At 36.7% G+C, this 20,748-nt stretch overlaps 1 protein-coding gene across 1 annotated transcript in view; it reads right to left on the bottom strand.

The window, feature by feature from the left end:
• The window catches only part of IPO7 (importin 7), a 46,999-nt gene extending 30,020 nt beyond the window's left edge, over positions 1-16,979 (bottom strand). Inside the window, exons 1-4 of the mRNA XM_011286710.4 lie at positions 16,736-16,979; positions 5,541-5,622; positions 1,800-1,953; positions 178-336 (exon numbers count right to left, since the gene is read on the bottom strand). Of these exons, the coding sequence (XP_011285012.1) occupies positions 178-336; positions 1,800-1,953; positions 5,541-5,622; positions 16,736-16,819 (479 nt within the window). The 5' untranslated portion in view covers positions 16,820-16,979. The remainder of the gene's footprint in view (positions 1-177; positions 337-1,799; positions 1,954-5,540; positions 5,623-16,735) is intronic.
• Between the last annotated feature and the right edge of the window lie 3,769 nt (positions 16,980-20,748).

The raw sequence follows: 20,748 nt of genomic DNA, 5'->3' as shown, positions 1-20,748 counted from the left end.
CAATTGTAGAATTAAAATAAGAATGCTATTTCAAAAAGAAAATACTGAATTAAAATCAACATATAATTCACTAATATTTATATACCAAATGCAATTTTAGATGTTCAAACAGACTACCTTAAAATTTCCAAGCTTTTCCTACTTCTCAAATCTCTGTAGGAATTGAGAGACACTTACTCATAATTTTTCACAAGCTGATAAAGGCAAAGAAGAATTCCTAGCCAACAAGCACTGTTATCAGACTGAAGATAAAAGCCAATTTTGTCCACAATGGCAGTCCAGCGGCTTGGATAATCGTGTTTGATGATATGGTGAATGCATGTAGTAAGCTGTACCCTGAAAGTCAAAAATAAACAATAAAGAGGAAGAAATGCTACCTAGATAAAATTCTGCTCCAAGAAAATTGCTGTTTAGACAAAAGTAAGCCACTGAGCAAAATCTACCTGTTCCTACTGATTTAAAAGAAACCCAACAAATGTTACAAGGTGATTTGGGGGCCCCTGGGTGGTTCAGTCGGTTAAGCGTCTGACTTCAGTCCAGGTCATGATCTTGTGGTTTGTGGGTTTAAGCTCCACATCAGGCTCTGTGCTAATAGCTCAGAGCCTGAAGCCTGCTTTGGATTCTGTGGCTCCCCCTCTCTCTGCCCCCTCCCTTGTTTTCTCCCCTGCCTCTGTCTCAAAAATAAAAAAATTAAAAAAATTTTTTTAATGTCTATTTACCTTTGACACAGAGAGAGACAGAGTGCAAGCAGGGAAGGGGTAGAGACAGAGGGAGAGACAGAATCCAAAGCAGGCTCCAGGCTCTGAGCTGTCAGTACAGAGCTAGACGCAGGGCTCAAACTCACGAGCTGCAAGATCATGACCTGAGCCAAAAGCCGGCTGCCCAACCGACCAAGCCACCCAGGAGCCCCCTCAAAAAAATTTTTTTAATACAGGTGATTTTGTTTTTTTATTTTTCACCCCTATCATCAACTGACGAGTTTCATTTAGAACATAGTTATTCTCATTAAAAATTCTGCAGAATCATATAAAAATAAGAGCTTTTAAATATCAAGACTATAAAATATGGGGCACCTGGGTTGCTCAGTCAATTAAGCATTCGACTCTTGGTTTCAGCTTGGATCATGATCTGGCAGTTTCGTGAGTTTGAGCTCCACATTGGGCTCTATGCTGGCAGCATGGAGCCGGCTTGGGATTTTTCTCTCCCCATCTCTCTGCCTCTCCCTCACTTACATGTCTCTGTCTCTCTCAAAATAAATAAACTTAAAAAAAAAAAATAAAAAAAAACAACAACCAAGACTATAAAATATAACGTATATGACAGCATTCTAAAGTTTTGTTTTACCTGTGTCCACCTGATCACACTATGTTTCACAAGTTTTACAGGAAGTTTAAAACCTTTAGGTTTTATAAGTGTAAAATTCACAGTAAGAAAATTAAATAAAAAGAAATTTGCCTGTAACAGCATTTGTTAAGTTTACTGCTATAAAAATGACAGGTTTTTAGGGGCGCCTGGGTGGCTCAGTCAGTTAAGCACCTGACTCTTGATTTCAGCTTAGGTCATGATCTTATAGTTATGTGAGATCAAGCCCGAAACAGGGGCTTGAGATTCTCTATCTCCCCCTCTGCCCCTCTTCCCTGCTTGTGCGCGCGCGCTCTCTCTGTCTCTCTCTCTCTCTAAAATAAAAAATTAAAAAAATTAAAAAAAAGACAAGTTTTTATATTCTGGAAAGACCCCCTCCCAAACTCCACAAATTATATACCTGCAACAATGGGTAAGTTTTAAAAATATACATATACCTGATGAGCTCAGGAGAGTGGATAATAGCTTCTACAATATTTTCTCGAATACAATGTCGATCTTCTTCTGGAATAGTATAAGGAGATATATCTCCTGGTGCTGTTTCCCGATCAGGCCAATACTGTGTTATCATATTTTTCAAATAGATAACACCTAAAATGTAGATAAATTTGACAACAGTATTTACTGTGAAAGCATTGTGAATACCCCTATAAGTGTCCACACCTCAATTTATTTCTTTCGGATCAACCACTGTCAGTAAAGCTATCCTTTTTTAAAAACAAAATACTGCTTTCTATTATTTTAAAAGTTGATAATCAAAATACAAGTTTAATTCTTAGCTACTGTTATGATCCATAAAGTTATTATTAAACATATAGCCTTAGAGAACTCTGCAAATAAACACACTATACAAACAAAACTGCTAAAGACTTTTCACATCACATTTATTCCTAATATTTTTTATCCTGTTTTCTGTCGGAAAGCTATTTAATTTCACCTTATCAATTTTCTAAACGAAGCCTCTAAAGATAAAACCACATACACATACCAATATAGCTTCTACAATTAGTAACACTACTATAGACTGAATGTTTGTGGCCCCCCTCAAGTTTATGTCAAAATCCTAACCCCCTAAATGACAGCATTAGGGGTGAGGCCTTTTGTAGGTGATTAATGCCTTTAAAAGAGAAACCCTAGAGGTTCTTCCCCTTCCACCATGTGAGGTTCTAAGAACCAGAAAGTGGGTTCTCATCAGACACCAAATCTGCTGGCTTCTTGATCTTAAGACTATTCAGCTTCTAGAATTGTGAGGAATAAACTTCTGTCATGCAGTCTATGGTATTCTGTTACAGCAGCCCAAACTAAGACGTACAAAGGCTGTTATTTTTATCATAGAAAAATTATAGTATAAAAATCTCTAGTCTACAAATTTAAGTATTTCATTAATATGCAATTGTACAACTTCAAATTCATTTTATTTTATGGGAGAATTTGCTATGTTCAAAAATTACAGATTACCTATTTTGTGTTACCGATCACACTGCTATCTTGAACATTGCTAGTTAACATGAACTAGATTGCTAACAGTGCTTTTAATCCAGTCCTCCCCTTCCCATGAGAGAACCTTTAATCACAAATGCATAAGATGTACAGGAAAGGGAAATTATTCAAAATTAATCAATTACTAAATTCTAAAAAATACCAGCTCTTCTCTGATTAGTAATTAAGACCTGGAGTTTTACACCTATTTGAATAAGGATAACTAATACATCTATGATTTTTACATTCTACTTTGTTTATCTTGGGAATTAAAATAATATCCCGCCTTAAAAGTATTGCAAAAGAGATTAAGACTACACATTAAAATACCCTTCAACAAAAGTTTTAAGACAAACTACATCTACAATAAAGAACATTGACTCAGGGAGCCTGGGTGATTCAGTCAGTTATGCATCTGACTCTGGATTTTGGTTGTGATCTCAAGATCATGAGACTGAGCCCCAGTTAGGGCTCCATGCTGAGTGTGGAGCCTGCTTGGGATCCTCTCTCCCTCTCTCTCTGCCTCTCCCCTACTCAAAAACATAATAATAATAAATAATTAAAAAAAAACCCACAGACTCAGTATATGTAACATATTTTAGATTACTACTATTTCCAGAATTTTGATTCTTCCAAAACAGAACAAAGATTAAAATTAAGACTTGATACACTCCTATGTCCTCTGCATAGAGCCTCTGAGTATTTATTTCTATCATCTAGCAGCTGCTATCACCATATGCCCTATACTAAAGAGCAGCATTCAATTTTTTTTTTTAAGTTTATTTATTTTGAGAGAGAAGGAGAACGTGCACATGGAGAAGGGGCAGAGAGAGAGAGAGAATCCCAAGCAGGCTCTGTACTGTCAGTGTGTAGCCCAACATGGGACTCGAACTCAAGGACCATGACATCATGACCTGAGCCAAAATCAAGAGTCGGATGCTTAAGTGACTGAACCACCCAGGTGCCCCAGGATCATTCAATTATTATAAGAATGCAACTTTTAAAGTAGTTATTATATTTTAAAATTTTTACTAATTCCACAGTTTGGCTGCTTCTGGTTTTGTACATACTAAACAACTGTCTAGCACAATTTAATTTTGTTAATGTACATAATCATGTCTCAAAATATTAAGGCCCCTAAATGCCACTTTCAACATCTTAAGTAAAAATTTCATATTTTAAAGTCAAAGATTCTTATTTAAAAGAATAACCAAATGGGAAAATGCCAACTTCACTGGTAAAAGAGAAAGGACAGTTAAAATAAAGATTTACATCTGACCAGGGTCCAGTGAAATCCCTATATTTTATAAACATAAAAAATATTCTATTATTGTGCTACTTATATACCAATATTGTAAAAAATAATAAACTTATAAGCATTCATTTATTTTTTAATTACTTTTGGTGTATCAGGCAGTATTTTAGGTACTGGGAATACAATTGTTAATGAAACAAATCTAAGATTAAATGCTAACAATTGAGAAATGGTTCACTGCCTATGGCACATTATAGTAAATTATGTAGCCACTGAAATATGTTTTAAAACTAACACTATGTTAAGAAAAGGGAAATGATTACTATACATTAAATGAAGCAAAAAAAAAAAAATTTAACGAAATTGATGTAGGGAAAAAGAACAGCAAGAAATAATACCGGAATATAACTGGTTTTCCTAGAATGGTGCAATTATTAGTATTTTATATTTCCTATAACAAAATTAATACATCTGCAAATAAATTAAGTAACAGGACCCTAAAGATGGGAATTCCATTATTTTGCATACCAACAGCTAATATCAGAAATAGTGTACCACATTTTCACACACTATCTGGTACTGAGAGAATTGCTCAATATCTTGTTGAAACTGGAACTAAGAAATACAGTAGTCCCCCCCACTTCTGCAGTTTCACTTTCTGTGGTTTCAGTTATCCGCGGTCACCCACAGTCAGGAAGCAGATGAGATGATCTTTTCTGACGTATTACCAGAAGGCCAACAATAGCCTAGCATCATGTCAAAATGCCTACATCATCTACCACACCACATCTCATTGCACAGGCATTTTATCTTCTCACACCATCACAAGGGTAAGTACAGGAAAAGAAGGTATTTTGAGAGAGACCACATTCACATACCTCTTATTACAGTATATTGTTATAATTGCTCTAATTTTTATTAGTTACTGTAACTAATCTCTTACTCGCCTAATGTACAAATTAAACTTTATCAATAAGCATGTATGTATAAAAATAAATGTAGTATATATAGCATTTGGTACTATGCACAGTTTTAGGCAATTACTGAGAGTCTTAAAATGTATCCAGCATGGATAAGTGAGGGCTACTGTAGTATTTTTTTAAATGATTTAAACAATAAAGGCAAAAATTAAAGGAACAACTGATAAACAAAGAGGTTTGTATCTTAGAATCATCCACTGGGCAAATAAACAGGGAATAAACAATCTTTTAATAAACCTTATCAATTTCTCTTTTTAGCTTCTCTTTTAATTCAAGGAAATATCACATTCTTTTCTGCCACCAAATATCAAGGCACTAGCTGTTTGTAGTAAACACAAGAGGGCAAACCAAGTTTCAGGGAAGAAAATCAATGAAGGGCCATCCCAACATACCTCTGCTATTCAACTATGAACCTTTTAAATAAATGACTTACATAAACCCAAGAAAATAATTTAGTAACTTGCCTGCCTGTCTCACAGGTAAATCCAGTTGTTCCGACATAGTAATCTGAAGCAGTGTTGAAACAAAATTCAGAGACTTGTGTGCCTACAAACAAAAAAACAGGTTTTAAATTTCTGCAAATAAATATTCTCAGTACTTTATTCCACTGTTCGGCACAAAAGGCTACCCACCTGGAAGTTGGTCCCAGCCTTATTTCCCATCACTCACCAACTATGAACTAAAAGAAAAATTTAATAACCTACCTCCTAAAATATTTTGGATGTTTGTATTTGCCTTCCCATTTATCCCAACTAGCATTCTTAACCTACACTGGCACCAACAGCTCAAAAACCATATCCTCGGTAATGTCTATTTCCCCAATTCGGTAATAATTTCCCAGTAGAGATGTTCTACTAAGTGGCTACACACAAACGAAATCAGTAAAAATTAACAGCCTGGAAAGTGGTTTACAAGGGGCTAATAATGTTTTATTTCTGAATATGGCTATTTTACATAGTGTGTTCAGTTTGTGAAAATTAATCAACTGTACCTTTATGACTATTCTGCATGCATGTTACATTTAAATACAAACTTAAAAATCAATAGCTTTGAACATATGATAAAAGTAGTATACAAACTATAGGATTATTTAATACACTTATATGAAATTCCAGTGCAACATACACAGAAAATAATGAAATATATCCAAAATGCTACTATAGTTGTATCTTGGGTGGTAGGATTATAAAGAAGCTATTCTTCACACATTTTCTATTTTCCAGTTTATACTATGGACCCTGGTCACTTTCATTAACAGTACAAAAAAGTTAAAGACTCCTAAAGTTGTCATATTTGTTTCTGGTTTTCTAAAAAAGAACTGGGGGAACCTGGACGGCTCAGTCGGTTAAGTGTCTGATTCTTGATTGCAGCTCAGGTCATGATCCTAGTGTCGTGAGATCTGGCTCCATGCAAGGTATGGAGCCTGCTTAAGATTTTCTTTCCCTCTGCCCTTCACCCACGCACCCACTCTCCCTTTCTCTCGCTCTCTCTAAAAAAAGCCAAAACAACAAAAAAGGCAAGACTACCTTTACCTGAACATTAACAGCAGCATTATTTATAATGCCCTCAAGTGGAAACAACCCATGTCTACCAACTGATGAATAGACAAGCAAAATGTGGCTTATCCATACATAATGATTAAATATTTGGTAGTAAAAAAAAAATGAAGTACTGATACATGCTACAACATATGTGAACCTTAAAAATATATCGTGTGAGGGGCGCCTGGGTAGCTCAGTCGGTTAAGCATCCGACTTCGGCTCAGGTCATGATCTCGCAGTTCGTGGGTTCGAGCCCTGCATCAGGCTCTGTGCTGACAGCTCAGAGCCTGGAGCCTGTTTCGTATTCTATGTCTCCCTCTCTCTCTCTGACCCATCCCTGTTCATGCTCTGTCTCTCTCTGTCTCAAAAATCAATAAACGTTAAAAAAAAAAAATAAAAAAAATAAAAAAAATATATATATATATATATATTGTGTGAAAGATGCCAATACTCCAGGACTGTGAGTTGGCAGGGGGCAGAGAGGGAGATGGAGAGTGACTGCTAACAGGCACAGAGTTTCTTTTTGGGGTGATGAAAATGTTCTAAAGTTTGTGGTGATGGTTGCATAATTCTGAATATACTAAAAACAACTGAATTGGATACTTTAAGTGGTTGAATTCAAGTTATAAAAAAAACTGAACCATGAAAATAAATGCTTATTTTATTACTCTTTAAGTTACTTTGCCTTCAGAAACACAAGCACATATCTCAAAAGTGCAAGTGAGGAAAAAAAAGGGTTCCTTTCAGACAACTGAGCTAGACCACGTGGTAAGAAAAAAAAAGGATGTTTCTGACAGCAGAAACAGCACAAGCAAACTCAACCTGGGACATTTATATTTATATACCTGCCCCCATACAAATTTCCATCCAGGTGAAATCCCTAATGCCTTGTATCCTCCCAAAGAAGGTAACAAATAGACATAAAGTAATACTAAATATCAGACATGACATTCTCAAGAAAATCCAGAGCAAAAGTAGATTAGCAATTACCTAGACCTGGGATACAAGATTAAACTGGAAGGAGGGAGTTTACTGAGAAAACAAAAATATTCCAAAACTAGATTGTGGTGACAGTTGTACAACTTGCTAAATCTACTAAAAATAAAAATCACTGAGTTTCACCTAAAAGAGTTGTATTTTATGGCATGTAAATTATACCTCAATAAAGTTTAAAAATGAAGGAAAAAAAGACCATGGATTGGTACAACTGTAAAACAGAGATCAAATAAAGATACACTTTAACTGTTCAAACAGGAAAACCTCCTTTTAATCACTAGCCTCACTCTTCATCACAAAAACCTTTTAAAATCTGAATAATTGGGGTACATGGGTGGTTCAATTGGTTAAGCATTTGACTTCAGCTCAGGTCACAATCTCACAGTTTGTTGAGTTTGAGCCCCAAATTGCGCACTGAGCTGATATTGAGCCAGCCTGGAATTCTCCCTCCCCCCCTTGGGTATGCGTATGCGCTCGCTCTCTCTCTCTCTCTCTCTCTCTCTCTCTCTCTCAAAATAAACTTAAAAAAAAATAATAAAATCTGAGTAATTATGTTATCACTCTCAACAGTTTGGCAAACATTGATATGGGCCTCAAGATGCTACAATAAATCTTTTAGAGTATGAGTTAGAGATGCTGACACTAATTATAGGCCCTTCTTCAAGCTTCTCGTTTCCAGCAATCAGAGAACCAGAAGAACTGAAGCAACAAATGGGTCATCATACATCATTAGGTAGCGCTACAACGGCTAATACTAAAGTTTAAAAGCTGCTAACCACAACACAAAATTACCTTTCAAGACAACTTCTTACCTTCTCATTGTCATCGACCCAGACAATTCAACATTCACCCTTAAACCCATTTCATCAAAATTTTTCAAAAGCCACAACCTGAATTCCATTTCCTTTAACTCCACTCCACCTATTGGTACTTACGATGTGTCAGACACTACAGAGATGAAAGATCACTATAAGGTAGGTTGGGGTATTAATTCTATTTCGACGTAAAATTTTGAGTTAGGTCCAAAAGGACTTAAACCCATAGAGATGAGATGGGGGGGTGGGATTTTTAAAAAGAAAAGAAGTATGGGTTATGTTCAAGAGATTATTAGGAAAATGAAAGACAATAATGAAAGATGAAAATGAATAAATTGTGACATCAAGATCTAGTTAAGTGTGAACTTTTTTTGAAATTTTTATACAACCTGATAAGGAAGATAATAAGGTCTTGAAGCAGTATCAAGGATTTAATTCTAGGATAAATGAATATAAAACATCACAGGTGGAAAGCTATTATTATAACAGGTAATAATAGGCCTGAAAAACTTCTACTCTAGGGGCAGTTTCCCCCACCCCCCCAAGTAAGTCTAACTTTACAAAAGGAAAAAATGATTACACATACCCACATAAACAAATTTCGCCAGACCCTTTAACCTACAATCTTATCCCCACCCCCTTACTAGCTTTCTACTCACTAACTCTGTATTCAGAAAATTGTTTTCTGTAAGGTTACCAATATTTTAAACGCTTTTTCCATCAAAAAAGTCTAAATTTTGCTTTAACCTCCCTCATTTAAAAATAACAACCCTTTCTTTTTCTAATAGCTTTTTACTTAATACATAATTCGTGTTGACTCGTAGAAAAACTAATCGTTGAAGTAAAAAGGAAACGAAATTACCCACAACCAACCTTCTTACTTAAAACTCCTTTTCTTGGCTTCCTCCTTTTATATACAATTATCCAGTCTCCTTTTTTCTGTTTCTCAAAGTTCCAAAAATAGGAATGGCCAAAAGTGAAGCCCTCCAGTCCACCCTACACCTCCAGATGACACTCCCTCCCTCTCAATTCACCAAGAAAAGTCTCCTTTCCATTGTTGCTTTCTCTCCTAACCTTCAATTCCACATTCCCTATTGCCTGCTACACATTTTCCCTCTGATATTTACCAGCTCCTCAAACCCAACTTAAAATTTAAGCCATGTTTTCTCCAGTATCAGTTTCCCCTCTAGACCTACATTTTCCAATGTAATTACCTAATGTCAATATCTTTTAAAGCTAACTCTTTAAGAGGTAACTTTTTATTATTTCTCTCCAGTGGAATGCAATCTGAAAGACCTTCAATTAGCTACTGTACTTAACACTATTTATAAGGAAAAAGATGGGCATAAGGGCACTGTGACATCAGAATACATAAATGAATACAGCCAGATAATTTCAAGAGCAAAGGGATTTCTAACTTTTCTGTTTTACTAGAGAATCTGACAAATATCCCGATTTTATCTACCTGAAATATTAGGCATAGTGAGGTTACATCATCATAGTGATAGAATCAGGACCAGTCTGAGGCTCTTCACTAAGTCTTCCAGCCTTTCATTAAATAGCGGTAATACATAAATGCTTTCCCACTAAGGAGTTTTAAAAAACTTAATTATAAAGGACTTATAACCAAAAGAAAAAAAAAAACCCACTTTAAATCAAATATCATTAATGTGCCACTGATAGAAGCAAACAATAAGTAAAATAATATATGCATCTACTCTATCTGAAAAAGAAATTTTTCTTATAAACGTTAATATGGCAATATCTTTCTTTCAGATCTTTAACATGCTGTGTCACTGAATAACTTCCTATCTAACAAAGTATCCAGAGACTTTCCCTCTCCCAAATTCAGAAGAGTATCTACTTACAGATATTCCTAATTAAGGAATTTTACCTGCTCAGAGTACAGACAACTGTGTCTTCCAAAAATGCATATTTTATTCTCATAAGTATTTTGCTGAATTTCTAGACATGCCAAATTGTCCTATAAACATGCCATCATTTTGCACTTTTCCAGATCTAAGATTTTCATTAATTGAACATTTCTTTTTTTTTTTTTTTAATTTTTTTTTTCAACATTTATTTATTTTTGGGACAGAGAGAGACAGAGCATGAATGGGTGAGGGGCAGAGAGAGAGGGAGACACAGAATCAGAAACAGGCTCCAGGCTCTGAGCCATCAGCCCAGAGCCCGACGCGGGGCTCAAACTCACGGACTGCAAGATCGTGACCTGGCTGAAGTCGGACGCTTAACCGACTGCGCCACCCAGGCGCCCCTAATTGAACATTTCAAAAGTCCTTTAATTAAACAATCAAATTCACCATTTATAAATAAAAATTTATCACTTACACTAGTAATTGTAATCATCTGTGAAAACCCTAGAAGTGACACAGGTAGTTTATGTATTTAAAAGATAAACACAAAAAAATCAAGAAACATATCAAAGCTAAGTCCACTTACTTTTTCACATAACGAATGTGAGAAACAGGATGTCTATCACATGACCATTTTAAAGCACATTAAGCTTAGGAATTGAAGGTTTAAAATGCTCCTAGGTAAGCTTTCTAATTCTACTTATGGCAATTTTTCTTGCTGCAAGTGTAAGAGGGGAAGGGATACTGATACTTAGATTCTATCTGCCTTAACCAAAGTCAGATTTAAAAGTATCTTTATCCAAAACTTACACATAGCTCTACTGTAAGTCCAACCACATGTGTTATGAGGGCCGTGTTGACTATGAAACTCCAGAAAGGTAGGAATCAAGAATCTTTCCATCTACTTAACTCAGTACCTACCACAAAGACATTTGCTATTAAATACACCAGACTGGAAGCTGTCATCCTAAATAAACGTTTCAAAAAAAGTTTCCTGACATTACATTTAAAACTTAAGTTCAAATGTAAGCTTCACGAGAGTGAGGACTTTGTCTTATGTATGGTATCAGATCTCCAGCATTAAAGATAGGATTTGCCACATGATAGTCACTCAAATTTTTTTTAAGTTTATTTATTTTGAAAGAAAGCATGAGGGGGAGGCCAGAGAGCAGGAGAGAGAGAATCCGAAACAGGCTCAGCACTGGCAACACAGAGCCCCAATGTGGGGCTGAAACTCATAACCTGAGCCAAAGTCTAACACAACCAACTGAGCCACCCAGGCGCCCCTCAAATATTTTTACAGTTTATTTATTTTGACAGAGAGAGAGAGAGAGAGAGCGCGCACGCGCACACGTGACAGACGGACAGACAGCAGGAGAGGGGTAGAGAGAGAGATTCCTGAGCAGGCTCCACCCTGTCAGTGCAGAGCCCAAGGAAGGCTGGATCCCAAAACCATGAGATCATGACCTGACCTGAAACGAAAAATCGGATGCTTAACCGACTAAGCCATTCAGGTGGCCCTCTTCCAAATATTTTAAAAATAACAGAAGCAATTATTTGTTGAACATCTATGCTCAGCTAATACTCCGAAGATTTAAAAAAAAAAAAAAAAAATCTTCATCTACAGATTTTATTCTCATTGGAGACTAAGTTCAAGGTCAATGCACTTTCATTTTTTTTATTTTATTTTTTTTTAAATGCATTTTTTAAAATTTTTTAACGTTTATTTATTTTTGAGACAGAGAGAGACAGAGCATGAGCAGGGGAGGGTCAGAGAGAGAGGGAGACACAGAATCGGAAACAGGCTCCAGGCTCTGAGCTGTCAGCACAGAGCCCGACGCGGGGCTCGAACTCACGGACCGTGAGATCATGACCTGAGCCGAAGTCGGCCGCTTAACCGACGGAGCCACCCAGGCGCCCCAAAGTCAATGCACTTTTAGAGTAGAAAAGACAGCAACCATCTAGTTCAAATAAAATTAAAATAGTTAAAATATAAGAATATATACAACTAGGTATTAAAAAGGTGACTTTTGAGTTTACAAAGTACCACAGAAGGTCAGAGTAGGAAAAGATGGCATTTAAGATGCTATTGATGAGATTTGTGAACAGGAAAACTTTCATTTTTAGGTTATAAGAGCTTAATAGGAGGAATGAGTAGCATGAGCAAAGGTTTGTATGGAAAGGTTTCCACTGAAGAACACTGGCAGCTAAAGCAGGAAGAACGGCAGAGACTTTGTCTATTATAATAATCTGCCAAAAACCTTCACAAATGTCTTAACTTTATCTTATAAAGGAAGAAACAAGTTTTTCTGAGTGAGAGCAAGAGTAGGAAGTAGGAGTCTCTGGAAACATAACAAATAATTAATGTTGAATGAATAAATACCAAATGTCATATATTTTAATTTCCTAAAATTTTTTAGAACTGTACTTCTAGATCTATAGAAGTCAATCTCAAAGTATACAATTTACATGTCAAATGAGTTTCCTGTACACAAATCTACTTTAAAGATTAAAAGACATTTCTGGCTATTATTCAAGTTCTTATTTCTCCATGCATACAACAAAATATTTACTGAGAGTCCATTGAGTGTCAGGCACTGTGCTTATAATTGTGCCAATTTTCATGATACAATAATGCTATCTACTAACAATCTCAGTGTCCAAATACATACTTGTATTCTTTCCCCATTTTCCACTAAAATATGAAACTACTATAGTTAGACTGAGACAAGAAATAAAATGTATAGTGTGGTAGAGTGGTTAATCAATTGGCACTGATGCAGTGGTTCAAATAACCTGGAGAGAACTTAGCAGGTTCCAAGCACTTTGCTGAATTTTTTACATGCATCAACTCACATGACACAATGATATGCACACTATTACTACTTTTATTTTGTACATAAGGAAAATGATGCTTAGAAGTTAAATAACTTTCCTAAGATCCTCCAATTAGTGCAAAATGCTTCATTGTTTAAAAAAAAAAAATCAAATAACTAAGGAGGTTTTCAATTATATTTCCAAGAATGCTTGTACTTTTTAATGGTTTTCTCCAGTCTTTGAGGCAAAGTTTGTTACATGAAGAAATTTCAAATTGAGACATGATAATGTAGTCCAAAATTATAACAGCAATGAAAAAAAAAAAAAGGATCAAAATTCGTGCCATGCTACAGTGTAAATCAGTGGTGAATACTAAAATGTGTCTTGAAAATATCTGCCAAAAAACAGTCTCCTTACTGTGGTCTCCAGCAGTCTCATGGAAATTTCTTAATTTTATCTATATGAAATATAAAAAACATATAAATACTCTAAAAAGTTCTCTAATGAGAGATGGTATAACAGCTAAAGTCTTACTGTTTGTTATCTGTCATAATAAAGTCAGTAAAGCCTAACACTAACAAATCAAAGAATTGCAGTGACAAAAGACAAAAATTCCTCACCTCATGAAACTTGAAAATTATACTGGCGAGAATAAGTAAAATATGTATGACAAACCAGTGTTACAGAGAAAAATAAACTAAGGGAGGTATAGTGTGTCTGGGGTGTCATAGCCAGGGGAACTCCTTAGTGATATGGAGACAGTTGAACAATGATAGAGGGAAGTAAGAAAACAAGTATGAGAGACAACTGAGTAAAAGAGGTTCCACACAGATGAAACAGTTAAGTGTAATCACTGCGAGGCAAGAGCACTTTGTTTTTGTTTTATCTGCACTATTAATACTTTGATAACATTTACAATTTTTACAGTTCGTGATTACTTCACTTAGCTGAAAAGATTCACTCAAATGTCAATCTTTTTCTTTTAACGAAAATGAACCAAAATATAACTTGCTGAAAAAAAAAACAAAAACCAGTATGGAATGATTGCTTCATCCTGTCTTATCCAAAATCAAGAAGAGCCTGATGAAAATAAAATGTTACTTCCTCATTCTTGCTATAGTCAAGCTTCTTCAAGACTTATCTGGAATCTATTTCCTAAATTAAGGTTCTGCCACAAAAAAAGTCAAAGCAAGAAAGTATTCAAATGGGAACACTTCATTAAGGTGGAATGAAGACTAGAGATGAGAATATTCTAATTAAAAGAAAAGTTACTTTAGGAAACTTACTAAAAAATCGAGGTGTGATAATTGAAAGAAATTTGCAAAATGTAAACAGCTAACAATTACAGAAATACAGGCTAGACACCAAATTTTCTTTCACAGAAAAGCAGTGTTCACTACTCCAAAGTATTCCAAAACTCTAACAGAAGCTTAACAGTTAAGTAAAAAATGCTATGAATACTATTTTGATTATTCATCTTCCAAAAATCAGATTGTGAAATATTTATCCTAGGTCTCAATTACAAAATGTCAGCATATATAACCAGACATTTAATAACTGCTTGAAGAATGAATGAATTTCAAATTTTTCTATTAGGGAATCAACTTTTTTTTTCAAATAGTAATTTTTAAAATTAATAATTACACACAGCATGTTTTGGCAGGATAATAAAGTCATAGTAGAAATCACTGTGACTGAACTTTTAGAGTGCCTAAACTTACACATGTATTAATACTTCATAAACAAAATGTTAATCTTAACCTGTGTCTATCACAAAAATAAATCAAAATAAAAAGTGATCCATAACTACCTCCATAGTTTCGTAATGGTTCAATATGGGAATTTGTTTCAGTGCGTTATTTTATATCCAAAAGAAATCTAAGCTCCTCCCAAGGTGACTTTGAGCCTAAAAATTTGAGCACTGGGGCATGACTGGCTCAGTGGGTGAAGTAAGGGACTCTTGATCCCAGGGTTGTGGGTTGAAGGACCACCTTGAGTGGAGAGAATACTTAAAAACATCTTTAAAAAAAAAAAAAACAACTTGAGCATCACTCTTGGTATGATCTAATGATGGTCTCATTTATATACGTAAGACTTAATTTTTTTAGGGGTGCCTGGGTGGCTCAGTCAGTTAAGCAACCAACTATTGATTTCCGCTCAGGTCATGATCTCACCATATGTGTGGCTTCCTCTGTGCTGGCTCCCTCTTTCTCTGCCCTTCCCCTGCTCACATGCTCACTCTCTCTCTCTCTCTCTCTCTCAAAATAAATAAACATTAAAAAAAAAAATTTAACTTTTTTATTTTGAAATAATTTTACACTTTATTTGTCTAAACTCTGTGGGTGGTCTTCTTAAAACACAAGTTCCTTGAGGGCAGAGATCTCTGACATAGCATTGTACACTGATGATGTCCTGTTAGGAATACTCCTGTGGCTTCTGCAAAGTCAATAATAAGTAATGTTTTTAAATGAGTTACTTACCAGTTAAGAGGAGTATAAAATAACTGAATTTCTACTTTAAAAAGGGACTTCTTTTTCCGTTTAAAAATAAATGTACACTGAACTTCACTAAAGCTTGCACTCAGTAGTATACCAAAAGACAATTATTAACTGGCATAGGAATTACAGGGGTCCTTTTAAGAAGCCTTTAAAATACTCACTAAAATACAAAAACTTGCATTGATTTAGAAATAATGAAACTTAAGGTAGTACAATAGTATGCCCACATATTAAAGCTGTTTTCCAAAGGGTGGTCCCTCGAAAATAAGGAAGAAAAAAGGAACCAGTCATGAGCGAGTTGATATGGAGCTTGGCACATTTCAAGGCACTCGGCCTTACATTGTCTCACTTGACCGTCACGGCAACCCTGTGGCCTGATGTTATGAATGGGAGATACTCAGCATTAAAAGGTTAAGCGACTTGCCCAAGGTCAGTCAAGAAAATTAGTGGTTCAGCTCTACCTAGAAGGGTGTACTTCACCTGACTTTCTACTACATTGTCCTGCCTCCCCGACTGGGGCATTATTAGAGTAAAAGAGCAGTGAATCAGACTGGTATCCAGCACTACCCTCGCCCTGCCAAAGAGGCGGGGGCTTGCCTCTGAAAGCTTTCCCTAACAGCTCAGTCGCAGAGAAGAAAGTTGTGCCGATCACCGATCAGCCCACTTAAGTGACAGGATGACAGGCGCAGCCCCCAAAGGACCAGCTTCTGCATTCCCAGGAGCCCCTCCAAACCCGACGCCAGCGAGACTGCTCCCGGAAACGTCTGAAAAACCTTTCAGCGAGTTTCGCCCCCTCCTGGGCGCGAGGAACGAGCTGGGTATGAGCCAGAGGGCGGCCGGCCACCCGAGCCAGCCATGTGTCCAGCCCGTCACGCCCGCCTCGCCTCAGCCGGCTCCTCATGCCTTGACCGCAGCCAGAGGCCCAGCTCAGGATCCGACGCAAAGGCTGCCTTAGCCGCCGCCACCACCGCAGCAGTCTGAGGCGCCCCGGCGCGGCACTCGCAGTTAGGTTCCCGCCCCACCCCTCCAGTTGGGCCCCTCAGCGACGCCGTCCGCGCTTCTGGCCAGGCCCGGAGGGCTCGGCCTGCCACAGTCCACCGCCCGCCCGGCGTCCTTACTTCATTGAGCTGGCGCTCCGCGGCCTCACGCAGGGCTGGGTCCATGGTGCCCCGCAGGGCCTCGATAATGGTGTTGGGGTCCATCGCAGCGCGGACTCGGTCAAACCCGGAGCTCGGGTGCTACTGGGCCAGGAATAGCGCCGCTCACTGCGCACATGGACCTGCCGCGCTCCGCAGCGGCAACCGGCGCGAAAGGAAAGAGAAGCGCCAAGGCCCCGGATAGAACCTCTTCGCCTCGGCGTGGAGGCGGGAGATGCTCCAGCCACTTCCTGTCGGCGCGCCCGCGGGGCACCTTGGGAGACGTAGTCCGCGTGAGCTTTCCACATCCCACGTGGCCCTGAACTGTTGCTCCTACAGGCAACTCTTGCTTTTCAAAAAGGGAAAATGTTCAAACTCCACAGTAAAAAAAATTAAAACAAACCCAAGGATTTCCCATAATAATATACCTCTGGTGATTGTGAGGTGAATCTAATTCAATGTATGATGCAATCCATTGCTAGTAGCTTTGTAATTGAAGGTAATCTTTTGAAAAGCAGTTTGAGATGTGTTTCTAGATGCCATAAAAGTATTCATAATCTTTGCCCCAACTATTCCCATTAATGAGACTTTATCTTAAGGAAATAACACAAAAGATTAAATCTGATTTATGTGTAAAAGATATTATAACATTACATATTTATGATTACCAAATATTAAAAATATGGTTTTTATGGAGTATCCAAATTTTGGTAGGAACTTCCTATAAATCAACTGTAAATGCAGAATAAGAGCATAATCCCTATTGGAACACTACCTTCTTTAAAACAGTTAAAGCAACAGTTTCAGAAAAGTTAAATCACATGCCCAAGGTCACTTAGGTAGTAAGAAGTTCACCCAGGATTTCAAACCTAGGATGTTTCTGTTTTAAAAGATTTCATTCTCTTTACTGAATCACTCTGCCTTTCAAGAGAAATGTGGAGTGATATAGGAATTGTTAAGCAAATTCAAAGAATTCAGTCAGTTAAATATTTCACAGGCATTAAAAATTACAAATATCATGTACTTTGGGGCGCCTGGGTGGCTCAGTTGGTTAAGCGTTCCACTTTAGCTTACAGTTGGTGGATTCCTGCATCAGGGTCTGTGCTGACAGCTCAGAGTCTGGAGCCTGCTTTGGGTTCTGTGTCTCCGACTCTCTCTCTGTCCCTCTCCTGCTCACAGTCTGTCTCTCTCTTTCTCAAAAATAAATAATCGTTGAAAACAAAAATTAAAAAAATATATGTATATATATATATATATATATATATATATATATATATACATAATATACCTTGTAACAACACAGAAACAGTTATGTGAGGATATGGCTTTGTAACATGGACAAAGACTTGGGAAATAAAGCTGGCAAATGAAGTTAATTTATTTTCTAGGATGGTGATATTTTGAGTAATTTCCTTTCATAACTGTCTTGATTATAATAAAGTTATGTAAACATATATCCTTAAAATGAATCATAAATTTTAAATGCAACTTGTTAAAAAATCACTTACTGTTTTCAGTTTGCAAAAAAGGAGAAAAGGGGGCACAAAAGTCTTTCCCTGGAATAGTGGACTTTGCAATATTAATATCCCTTATATGCCAACCACTGTGCCTGGAGGTGTGGTTTACATAATTATCCCTAATTTACAAATGAAGAATCAAGGCTCACATAAGCTACTTAAATTGTGAAAGGTCATAAAATTTCCATAATATAACCTGTTGTTAGCTCCATCAGTGTACTGATACAACCTGTTTGAGAATTTCTTCTCCCTGGGGCATCTGGATGGCTCAGTTGGAAGAGCATGTGACTCTTGATCTTGGGGTCGTGTGTTCAAGCCCCACATTGGGTCTACATCTTAACATTACTTAAAAATAAAAATAAACCGAAAAAGAAAAAAAGGAAAGGTTTCCTCTCCCTATCCATCCCTTGATAGTGAGGGCCTTGAAGATAAGGATTATATTTTATTCACTTTTGTATCTTTACCTCCTACCATGAAGCTTGAATGTCTATTAAGAGTTCAATAAAAGGGGCGCCTGGGTGGCGCAGTCGGTTAAGTGTCCGACTTCAGCCAGGTCACGATCTCGAGGTCCGGGAGTTCGAGCCCCGCGTCGGGCTCTGGGCTGATGGCTCGGAGCCTGGAGCCTGTTTCCGATTCTGTGTCTCCCTCTCTCTCTGCCCCTCCCCCGTTCATGCTCTGTCTCTCTCTGTCCCAAAAATAAATAAAAACGTTGAAGAAAAAAAAAAAAAAGCTTAAGTCTTAAAGTCAAGCAGTGTAAATCTTCTAACTTTGTTACTCTTTTTCAGAATTGGTTAGACTATTCTGGGTTATTTGCATTTCAAAATACATCTGGAAAATTCAGCTTGCTAATTTTCAATTTTAAAAAGTCTGTTGAGATTAGGATAGATACTGCATTTAATCTCCACATCAGGGGTGTCTGGCTGGCTCAGTCAGTGGAGCACGTGACTCTTGATCTTGGGACTGTGGGTTAGAGCCCCATGTTAAGTGTGTAGATTATTTTTTAAAAATCTTAAAACAAAATCTACAGGGGTGCCTGGTTGGCTCGGTCAGTGGAGCATGCAACTCTCAATCCCAAGGTCGTGAGTTCATGCCCCACGTTGGGCATAGACCTACTTAAAAAAAAAAAAACTACACATCAACTTGGGTAAAATTAACATCTTAACAGTATTGAATGTTTTGATCCTTGAACACAGTATATATCTCCACTTATTTGAATATTTAAAAATTTTCTCTCAGCTATATTTTTAGTTTTCAGTACACAGATTTCACACATATTTTCTTAACTGTATCCCTAAATATTTCATGTTATAGTCAATGATATTTTAAAATATCATTTCCAACTGTTTTTGCTTATATCTAGAAATACAATTGATTTTCATATTTGACATTGTATCCTACAGACCTGCTAAGCTAACTTATTGATTTTAATAGTTTCTTTTCTAAATTCCTTAGAATTCTGCATATAATAAGGTATTCTTCATATAAAAATGGTTTTAGGGGCACCTGGGTGGCTCAGTCGGTTAAGTGTCCAACTTTGGCTCAGGTCATGATCTCACGGTTCGTGAGTTCAAGCCCTGCATCAGGCTCTGTGCTGACAGCCCGGAGCCTGGAGCCTGCTTCAGATTCTGTGTCTCCTTCTCTCTCTGCCCCTCCCCTGCTCATGCTCTGTCTCTCTCTGTCTCAAAAATAAATAAAACATTAAAAAAATTTTAAAAAAATAAAAATAAAAATGGTTTTACTTTCTTCCCATTCTTTAGCCATAAGGTTGCCACAGATTCTGTCACATTGAAAAGATTCCTTTTAATTTCCAGTTTTCTTAGAGTCTTTAATATGAACAGGATGTTGAATTCTGTCAAATATTTTTCTAGAGCTATTGATACCATCATATGGATTTTCTTTATTCTTTTAATGTGGTGAATTATACTGATTGATTTTCACATGCTACATTCCTGGGTTAAACCTCACTTGGTCATAATGTGTTAACATTGGAAAAAACTTTATATATTGCTGGATTCCATTAGCTACTTTTTTTGAAGACATTTGCATCTATCTGCATGACGAATATTGGTCAGTAGTTTTTTTGTTTTTTTTGTTCTTTTTCCCTAAATGTCTTTACCTAGTTTTAGTATCAGGAGTATGTACTCCTTCCTCTTTTGTTTTCTGAAAGAATATGTGTAGAACTGGCATTATTTTTTCCTTAAATATTTGGTAGAAATCATCAGTGAAACTATCTGAGCCCTGGAGTTTGCTTTTTGGAAAGATTTTAAATTATGTAATGTAAGTTTTAATAGATATAAGACGATTTAGATTTTGGGGAAAACACACTAAATGTTTATTCTGTTGTTATTATTTTTTTAGTTATTTCTTTAACACTTTTTTTTTTGATGAACTTTTGAAAATTGAAGTATGAACTTTTGGGGCCTCATCAATATAAAAAGCTTCTGCACAGCAAAGGAAATAATCAACAAAACTAAAAGG

The sequence above is a fragment of the Felis catus genome, chromosome D1 (assembly GCF_018350175.1).
Source record: "Felis catus isolate Fca126 chromosome D1, F.catus_Fca126_mat1.0, whole genome shotgun sequence".
Lineage (NCBI taxonomy): Eukaryota > Metazoa > Chordata > Mammalia > Carnivora > Felidae > Felis > Felis catus.
Note: the sequence above shows the minus strand (reverse complement) of the source record. Positions and strands in the feature narration are given on the sequence as shown.